The following is a 10274-nucleotide window of genomic DNA, read 5'->3' on the forward strand; positions in this document are numbered from 1 at the left end:
TACTTTTTATTTTTTTAATATCGTTCAGCCGTGATGTTTACAGTCGGGCCAATAAATGAGCTGTCTGCTTTTGTTCTCTTTTCTAAAGTTTTGCCAGGCTGGAGGCTGGAAGTTCGTTTAAACCGTTTTTTTTTTTAGCAGCGTTGCCCCATTCCCAGATCCCCCCAATTAGCTTGACGAGTACAGTGTTATGATTTCTGACAGGAACAATAAATGAACGAAATATGCCTCTAGTTCTAGGAACCCAGAATTATCTTTTACTGTAAATCCACACAGCTGCAGTCAATTACCCACATCTCCTTTCAGTTCCCATCACTGAACTGGAGATTTGCATCAACAAAAATCACATTTTTTATCAATCAAACCTCCGACTCGGTGATTCGACCGAGTTAAATGTTTGTTTCCTCCCACAGAAACTCACCCCGAGTGACCGGCTGGTCTTCGAGCACGGATGAAGAAGGCGTCGGACCCGGAGACGACTGGTTGAAGGAGCTCGCGGAGCCGTCAGGTAGAACCGGGTTGTAGTCCTCACATGTGCCTTTAGCCTGAGTGAAACATGACGGGGCTAAATGAAACAGCTGCTCACGTCTCTGCTGTGTAAGCTGCTCGTGAACCTCACCTCTTCGGGGCAGTTGTAATCCAGCCACTCTTGTCTGTGCCGGTCGATGCCGTCGGAACATCTGAAACTCAGAGAGAACTAAATGAGCCGGATTCCCCCCACGTGGCTTCGTTACAACGACGATAAACCGAAATGTTTACCGCTGCAGAGTGTTGCACCAGCCGCAGCCGCTCGTCAGGTTGGACGTCAGGCAGAGATCGCAGGACGTGTGCTGAAGACACGCTGCAGGAATCAGACGAACAGAGCAGTTAGAGGAGCCAAGAACAGAACAAGGACGCTTATGTAAAGTCGATGCTGCTTACTGGGCAGAGGGATGAACTCGAAGGCAGATCTGCTGCCGATCTTTGTGGTGTCGATCTCAACGCGGTGGTATTCGTAGATGGTGCGCCTCTTTGCATCTTCAACACAAACATAGTCATTAAATAGTAAATCTGACAGTTTAAAAACTCCCAAATTATAGAAAAATCCAGCATAAGTGAAGAAATCTTTGTGTTTTATGTCTGAGAGGTGACAGATTCCTGCTCAGATCGACAAACGTGGGATGTGAAGTGTGGATTTACGAGGTTCAGTTAAACACGGAGGAGTCAGTCGTGGAATTTATTGAAGCACATTTACTCAAGTGCTGCATTTAGGCGGACTCTGAGGTACTTTGCTATAAAAGCACTGAAAATATTGAACGCTATCCGACAGCTTTTTACAGATTTCAGCACAAGCTTTTAGAATCTGACGTTTCCAACCTGCTTGGCTTCTTCTGAACGTGTCGTCCAGCGTGTTAACAGCTCCACCAAACAGTGATTCTACCCTCTAAACTCCTCACATGGTTTCGTTTAAATCCAATATCGCAGCAGAAATCAGAGGAAAACTGAAAACAGATTTGTGTATCGGAACTTTGTTTTTTTTTTTCCTCCCGTTAATCACATTTGCGGCCCTGCAGATTTATGTGTGTATAAAACTGGACATGAAGTAGCGGGAACATGCTGATGCTTCACTATTTATAATATAACACTGTCATATAGAATAAATAACACTCACAGGGACCAAACCAGGACTTTTGCTGCAATACTTTATATTTTGCTGCTACGTGCTTCTACTTAATAATACTTTTGCTTTGGTCAAGTATCTGAATACTGGCCCGACTACACAAGTGACACAAGTCGCTGTTGACCTGCAGTTTGGTGCATAAATGAATGTCATTGGTTTCTGTTTACTGGACAGTTCTGCTGCATTTTCTCCAACTTTTGATGCAAAACTCCCCATAGATCACATCCAGGATCAATTATTAGAGAACAAGAGAGAAACTTTGCTAACTCAGAAAAGTAGATTTAGTGTTTAGTTACTCGTACAGAGGTTTGACTGAAATGTACACCGTAGGCCACAACATTAAAACCACATGTGTCATATTGTGTTTTTCTGGACTCCACAGACCTCTGAAGGTGTCCTGTGGTATCAGACGTTAGCAGCAGATCCTTTAAAGATCCCCTCTGGTGAAAATCCATTCTTATTGTGTTTTGTTTTAAAATGACAGATATGAAGATGTTGACTTCTGCCGTTTGTGGAGACTCCCCACAGCTCGTTCCTTCCCAGCTTTACAAGTGAATAAGAATTGAACCGAGGTGCTACGTAACACCGAACAAACCAACAGTCTTCTAGCTCAAACTGGTGAAGAGAGCAGTTTCCTTCTGAACAACAGCAGCTCATTGGTGTTCAGACCAAACAGATCATTTAGAAACAGCCCTAAAACCCGAGGTGATACATCCATTATCTGAACATCGCTTAATCCTCACTAGGGTCATGGGGGACTGGAGTCTATCCCAGCTGACTCAGGGTGAAGGCAGGTTCACCTGGACAGGTAACCAGTCTATCACAGGGCTACACTTAGAGACAGACAACCAAGCACACTCACATTCACACCTACGGACAATTTAGAATCACCAATTAACCTCAACATGTTTTTGAACCTTGTGGGAGGAAGCCGGAGAACCCAGAGAGAACCCACGCTGCACGGGGAGAACATGGAGACTCCACGCAGAAAGATTCCGGTTCCCCCCAGGGTGATACAGTCACGGTGAAATGAACCATCTTGCTTTAAGAACTACTTTTTCCAGCACCGACTGAGCTCTGGAGAACTTGGAGGCAGAGCCACCATCTTTAACTCTTTGTCAGGTTCCTCAAACCATTCCTGAGCAATATTCGAATGTTTGAAAGAGGCCATCAGGGGATTCTGCTGCCTGTAGGTGGTGTATATAGTCTCCATTAATGTTCAGGAAGGTGCCAAAGTAACGTCCTTGTGAATGCAGGACCCAAAGTTTCCCCGTAGAACTTTGTCAAAGCATCACACTGCTTCTGCCGGCTCGCTAAAAACTGCCCTACATGTCCACTGTAGGAGCTTTCAGTGGTGATCAGGTGCCAGAAATGTACACAACTCTGTGTGGTATGTTCTGGTTCTGACACCTTTTTATCAGAGCAGCTTCAGGTTTTCAATGGGATCAGACCATGCAAGCCAGCCTTCACTACCGAACCAGCTGGTCTTTGTTGGACCACATTTGGTCGACGAGAACATCCCACAACACCAGATCTTCTCACTGCTCGTCGTTTTCTGCTTCCAACTTCAAGAGCTGACTGTTTACTTGCTACTTAATGAGTTCAAACTGCCGACGGGATCTAATGTAAGGAGATGATCGGTGTTGTTCACGTCACCTGTGGGTGGTCTTAATGTTGTGGCACGAAACAGGTGCAGGTTGTTCTGTAACAGTTCGTACAGAGCTGCAGAACTACCTGCTGCACTTCTGGACCGAAAACTGCTTTCAGAATACAGACGAAGAATACACTTAAGAAGCTTTGTTTTAAAGTTGTTTTTTGTTTTTGTGAACCGCTTGGTTTAGACTTTACTTAATTTATTTATCTGGAACTGACCTGTGAGCTGGGAGGCGGAGAGGAAAGCCATGAAAGCGTCAGACAGCCCCACTTTCACCGGATGCTCGGTGGAGTTAATTTTAGCCACTGGTACAGGGATCTAAAAGAGAACAGCAGAGTCGGTTGAGTCTGACATACAAACTCAGAACTGGTTTCCTTCACAACAGAAACGAGCAACGCACCTCTCTGTAGTTGAAAACAATGGTTCCGTTTTTGTGCAGAGCTGCCTGGAAAGTAAAAGGTCCTTCGTCCTCTCGGTCTTTTAGCCTCACTTTGTCCCACTGAACCACAAACAGATTACCTGATAACAGATGAACACATTGCCAGTCAGAGATAACCAGGAGCTCCAAAGCTTTGCCGGTTCCACAGAGAACTGGTACGTACCGTTGTCGGAGTACCTCACTGTGGAGTTTTTGGAGAAGCTGGGGTCAAAGTTGGCCATGAGGGGAGCGATGTACTGGGTGGCGGTCAGCATTCGATGAGTGATTTCACCCATGAAGATGAATCCTGAGGACCAGAAACACAAGAGCTTTGGTTTTTCGCTCATTTGTTCCTCTGCGCACCAACAGCGGAGCGTTGCCACTGATGAGCTCATCTGGTTTTAACCTTCGTTTACACGTCGTCCGGGTGTTTAATTTTGCTTTGCGTGAGAACAGAGAGACGGCAACACATGACGAACAACCGCCGTCTTCCGTGAACAGCTGCACAGTTTTTTCATGCAACAGTTGTGAACAAACAACTCTTTTTAACCCCTCGAACCTCTTTAAGCTCTCTGCAATATGGAAACAGCACAACCCCGACGAGAAGGGAGTGTCTTCTGTGCACGATAATGAAGTTACAGTAAAGCCTGAACAGAACATGTGACAACAGACCAGGTGTTTTTCACTCTCCTCTGCACATCCACTCTAGAAAGTCAGAGATATTCCACCATGCTGAGTCCAACGATTTGCTCCTCTGTTTACTGTTTATGAGCCTTGTTGCATTTATTTCATTGATCAACTCGGTTTTATTTTCCTTTCAGTCTCTTTTGTGGTGTGTATTGGGTGATATAAACCAAATGATCATGCCAGAAGTTCTGAAAATGACCAAGATAAAAGTAGAAATTCTGTATTTGTGAGCAATATTGGGAAGAAAATTAGTGGCTTTTACATATCATAGATATTTTACAATTGACATTTTTGCTACCTCTGCTAACTCAGTGTTTTTCTCTCTACTCTAGATGTTTCACCATGACGACTGTATCGTCCAACATCCTGCTCCTCTGGTCACTGTTTTTGAGGCGTGCTGCGTTTACCAGTAAGTTTCCTTTTAATCTCTCGTCCTCTCAGCCTGTGGTTCACCCAAATGCTCTTTCAGTTCTTATTTAATGTGATTGTTGTTTCCATCTAAAGCATTTTCAAAGAGGAGAACATAATTTTTGTGCTGGAATCTGGTGCAAACTGTCTTTTTTTAAAAAAAAAATGAAATATCACAATTTCATGTTTTAAAGTTGGTTATTTTTCCTGATAGAGCTCGACGTCACACACGATTTGTTCAAGCAAAGCTGAAAATCTGATGGTTTTTTCTTGTTTTTGCACTAATTTGGGTGATTTTTATGCTTTTTTTTTTAAAACAGAAAAACTGCCTTTTTAACCCTGACAACCAGTTTTGGGGGCTTTAGAGAATTAAAGCACATTTCCTTTAGATAAAGAAATTGGGATTTAGGACATTTACAGTAAGGCTGTAAGCAATTAAAACAGATTAAAAATGAAAGCGTTTACAATTAATTAGGTTTCTTATAGCCTGGTAAGCCTGAGTATTCCCCCGGGGGAAGGACAAAGTCTCCTTCAACACACTTGTAGACATTTAGGCTTTCAATTGGAGATTAAAGTAGATCGAAATCAGATGATGTAGAGGGAAACTCACCTCCAGTTGCCACAATAATTTGTCTCAGGTAGTGTCCGTAGAATGGGAAGTCAAAGGACAGCGCCACCCTCTGAAAAACAGAAGAAATATTCCACATAGTTGTGTGTAAGTCAGCTATTTTTGCTCGTATACGTGTGAACGGTGGCTTTACCGCTGCCTGTCGGTGCGTGTTGGACAGGATGCCGTGGATTCGGACTTGGCTCTTGTGCAGGTTGTTCAGATCCACCCACAAGTCTTCAGTCCGTCTGTCTGTTGGACCAAAGCTCTGCCATCTGTAGTACCTCTGGGAGTCCTCCTGGGAGAAAGAGGCGGTCATTTAGACCCAAATATTTACGAGTGTCCATTGTGCCTTTTTTTTTTTTCTTTTGTAGTTTCTAGCGAGCACAAAGTTTATGTCGCCTCTTACGACTGGTGCCCCAGAAACCAAGCAAACCAAGAAGAAGCTTGTTCCATTCGTACTATACATCAGACAGAAGTTATCGGTCTTGTGTGTTGTCCTACGGCGCTATGTTGTCAAGATGTTGTCGTAGAATTAAAACTGCAGGAGAAACACGCAACATGGACACAAGGCCTCATGGCTGAATGCTTCGAGGAAACCAACCAATACTGCAACGTAACTAGCAGACATGTTATTATCAGAACACCTCCTATGAACTCTTATTTTAACAACTTAAAATGAAAAGCTTGAAATGTATAAACTTGACATGTTTAAGTATGTTTTAGGATGGGTTTTAAGATTCTACAGATTACCTTTAAGGTCCAAGTTCTGGTTCTGACTTGTTAGTCTTATACACACCCGTGAACACTTTGACATCCTTTTTCAAAGACCTCTTGTCTGTTCCAGGAGTCGGCTGAAAACTAAAGGTGTGTGCAGTCTGGACCACGAGGAGATCAGGTTAGCTTTCTGTTTTAATGTTGTCTTACTGAGCGGCTCCTTGTTTAGGTTCATCTGTCAAAGCACATCATAAACTCTGTTTTTAGAAGGTGCTTGATGAACACAGGTATTATTGTCTTTGAGGAGATTTCACTTGTTTCTAATAGATTAACGACAGATGAGTCTCGTTCAGATGCAGATTCATTTCATCAATGTCATCGTGAAATCATTGCATGGTATTAATAATACATTGAGTAGAACATTTGATTTATTTTTTCCAGACAGTTTGTCACGACGCGTGTGAAGCATGAACCAGAGTATCAGGGTCGATCGATGGACTGCTGGGTCTCATCACTCGACGTTGACACGCCTCAAAGAGTCATAAGGTAAAAAAAAAACATCATCCTACATGGACTTTTTGTGTGCAAAAGGTTTAAATCAGTTTACCTTCGGAGGGCAACGCTCACATGTCGCAAAACCTGCAAAAAGAGGTCTAAAGGACACATGAGCTTGTTGGGAAAAACCTCCTGAGGACATCGGGGGATTGGTTGATTGGTTATTCCCAGTTCTGCGCACTGAGCTCCACTGGGGGGAGCTGTTTACACGCTACGGCGTTGACAACAAGCGCTGGCGTCTCCGCTCACATCTCCAGTCTTGATGGCGTTATTAATGTATGCCACAGTTGAAGGTGACAGAGAGCAATGGTTCTGGGGTTTAGTGTGGGCTCAGAAAGTGGAGCAGTTAAATGCAGCGCTCTCACAACCTCTCCGGCTGCTCCATATACAGCAAGTGACCCACTTTTTTCCTCCATCTTCACTGCCTGACACCAGCCTGTATTTTCTGGAGGTGGGTGGGTGGGTGGGTGTGGAGGGATTTCTAGGTGAGCAGAATAGTCGCTCAGTTTCCCCTCACAGCTGACTGATTTATTGAAGAGATTCCGGTTGGACAAGAGGTGGAGGTTGCTGGAAATTGGGATCAGACCTCCCCTTTAAAAAGAGCCACAGCAGCAGTACAACAGGGCTACTTGTGATCTTGTCCAAGTGAGTCATTCGCGAGTGCACGCGCACATGCACACGCACGCACTCGCGCTCAAACAAACACTGTAAGTTGGCAGGACGAGGACGTCGTCTGTTTTCAATTTGAGTCGTAGAGAGGGGAGAAAAAAAACAAAAAAACCTACAACACAATTTATTTGGGTTGAATTTTACTGTAGACGAGTCAGGACACAAGACAGGACGAAGCCTCAGCGTACGCACTCAGACACACACTGCTCAGCGGTAGTGAATGGAAAATGGCACAGGGCGACGGCTTTGTGCTTCCAGCTCCACCTTCGACTCGACCTTTACTTTGTGCAGCTTGGCAGAGCAGAGTTTGACCTTTCTGCTTTCTGTTATTACAACAAGTGTCTGCATTCGTGTTGCTTTTTTAACAGTTTACACCCATTCATACACTCAGTTACACACAGACGGCAGCAAGCCACTGTTCAAGGTACTAGCCTGACCTTCAGGTTTGTTTTTTTGGCCCGTGGACATGTGGGAATCAAATCAGCAACCTCCTACCTCACAGCATCCCAACACATGCAGACTCAGGTTCAGTCTCATCCACCTTATAAATACCTTCTGGCGTCGCTTTGTTTGGTGAGCTTTTGCTGATTTCTGGTCGGTTGTAATGTTTTGTTTTTCCCAAAATAACCAGACGAGAGGGAAGCCCCCGTTATGTCATCTTCAGTTAGCAGCATTCAGTGTTTTCACAGAGACCGAATTACATTTTTCAGCATGTAATCTGGTCTGCGAGGCGCCTCTCAATCAAAACAGTAACAGAAGATGTGGTGTGAGATCATGGGAGTCTTCACCACCATTGTCATGGTTGTACCTGATCTGCATGATGGACTGATTGTAGTTAATCCAGCTGCTGGAAACAGCTGCTCAACTCGAACAGATGTCTGCAAATACTGTCGCAGCAGCTTCGTCAGTCCAGGAAATCTGTCAGCCCTTAAAATGGATTTATACTCGGAGCAGCGCGTCGCCGCCACACTTCATCGCTTGAGTGTTGTTTGAAGCTTGTAATCAGAGTCCTGCTGCTCCTGAATGTTCTCCGCTGACAGACGCTCAGCTGCTGGTTGTGTTGACGTTTGACAACCCTAGCTTAGCGTTAGCATGAGCCTCGGGGAGCTAGCTGAACCAGACGGCTGCAGAATTCATCAACATGACAGCAGTTAGACAGCAGGGAGGGAGTTACTGTTTTATTGACCCTCATGGGTGGGGTGGTTGCAAACACACCTGTAACTCCATCTCATTACGCCACAAAAGGCTCCACCTGGTGGTACAACCAGGTACTACAGCTAATCTACTCGGGATGCTAGTGATTATTGGTTATTAGATTTATTTCTCTTCATAATTTAACCAATTAAAATGACCAGTAAGGCGGAAGATGTGTAGTAGTAGCTGGTTACGCCACCCAGAGGGCGTTTTTACTCTTTAGTACTGTCGCAACCAAGGTGGTGGTCACTTGGATTACGAGCATTTGGCAAGCAAAGGGCATTATGGGAGTTTAGCTAGTAAAGGGCCACCATGACAAAGTCTCCTGTGACGCTTAATGCGCACCTCTTCTTTAGTAGATGAGCTAAAGCGTGCTATGCTAGTGTTCCTGTGGTCCGGAGTCTGATCGTCTACGTTATTAGAACAGCCCATATCGTCTGATAAAGCATTTAAAGCAGCTACGTCAGCACATGGGTTGATGTAATTGTTCCACATTTTTAATCCCTAACCTTCAGAGATGTTTTTGTAACTTTGTGTACCTCATCTTCTGCCTTCATGGTTGATATATTTCTAATTTAAGGCATCCAGTAGCTCACACACATTACACACAATAGATAGAGGAAATGATACGAAGCAGGTTAGCAGGTGAAGTTTCAAGCGTCTCACCACGATACGAGTCATGTTGTCCGGCAGGGTGCTGATGTCGACTCCTCCTCCTCCTCCTCCTCCTCCTTCGGCCTGTGTGTCGCGAGCTTCTCTGTGTTCTTGTGGGATCTGCTGGTCTCTCCTGGTTCTGTGGAAACCGGACGGGTCTCCGTCTGTCCGCAGGTCGGTCCGAGCATCTAGAACAAGACGGGCATTGTGGTGACTGAATGCGCATGCAGAGCCTACAGGGAAAGACGAATGTTTCTTGAACTCTTGAGGGTCGAGAGGATTTCTCTTGTCTCGTAACTCTTCACCTGTTATTGACCATCAATTTGAGGCCCGCTGAGTTCAACTAATAAAGCAACAAACTCTAAATGCCAGACTTTTACTGATTAACCCTCTGAACTCCAAGCAGTTTGTGGGTGTTTTTTTTTTTTTTTTTACTCCTCTCACTGTGGGCTCAGTTTTCATTGTAATGTAAAGTCTATGGAAACAGAACAACCAGGATTAGAGGGAGGGAGAACCCAGAAATGTGCTTTGTGCAGTTATAATGAGGGAAACAAACAAAAAGGGAAAAACAAAACTTCAATTTCTTTAATTATTTATTTTACAAAAAACAAAAAATCCTGGACTCTGCTTGTTTAACGTTTTTCCAAGTGCCCTAAAGCTATTAAAATACAGAAAAAAAACAACTTACTCTGGATATTAAACTACTTACATTTTACATTTGTTTCTATCCTTTGTCTCCTCTCTGTACTCTGTAAACGCTGCCTGTTCAGTTGAAAAGTCCCTGAATTTTAGTCACGTGACTGCTGATCACAGCTGAGTCACTAATGGCTTCACAGTTGCAGTAAGGAGTGCAGAATTTTTTGTTTTTGGCAGAATGTGGCTCCTCCAAACGGTCTGTTTTTGGCGGATTTTTAACCATGAAGAATAAATGATTGAAATATCAAGATTTAGTCTGGATTATGGTTCATTTTCTTTGACTAAACTCTGATGACTCTTTCTGTTTTTGCAGTGCTTTGCTGTGATAAATCAGATTATTTTGGTGATTTAAAAA

At 44.0% G+C, this 10274-nt stretch overlaps 1 protein-coding gene across 1 annotated transcript in view; it reads right to left on the bottom strand.

Annotated features, from left to right (window-relative positions):
- The window catches only part of LOC103364392 (plexin domain-containing protein 1-like), a 12794-nt gene extending 3384 nt beyond the window's left edge, over nucleotides 1-9410 (bottom strand). The window contains exons 1-10 of the mRNA XM_008291502.1: nucleotides 9236-9410; nucleotides 5589-5732; nucleotides 5438-5507; nucleotides 3917-4039; nucleotides 3715-3833; nucleotides 3533-3632; nucleotides 922-1017; nucleotides 760-841; nucleotides 620-680; nucleotides 422-545 (exon numbers count right to left, since the gene is read on the bottom strand). Of these exons, the coding sequence (XP_008289724.1) occupies nucleotides 422-545; nucleotides 620-680; nucleotides 760-841; nucleotides 922-1017; nucleotides 3533-3632; nucleotides 3715-3833; nucleotides 3917-4039; nucleotides 5438-5507; nucleotides 5589-5732; nucleotides 9236-9250 (934 nt within the window). The 5' untranslated portion in view covers nucleotides 9251-9410. The remainder of the gene's footprint in view (nucleotides 1-421; nucleotides 546-619; nucleotides 681-759; nucleotides 842-921; nucleotides 1018-3532; nucleotides 3633-3714; nucleotides 3834-3916; nucleotides 4040-5437; nucleotides 5508-5588; nucleotides 5733-9235) is intronic.
- Nucleotides 9411-10274: the final 864 nt, after the last annotated feature.

The sequence above is a fragment of the Stegastes partitus genome, unplaced genomic scaffold (assembly GCF_000690725.1).
Source record: "Stegastes partitus isolate 25-593 unplaced genomic scaffold, Stegastes_partitus-1.0.2 Scaffold746, whole genome shotgun sequence".
NCBI lineage: Eukaryota > Metazoa > Chordata > Actinopteri > Pomacentridae > Stegastes > Stegastes partitus.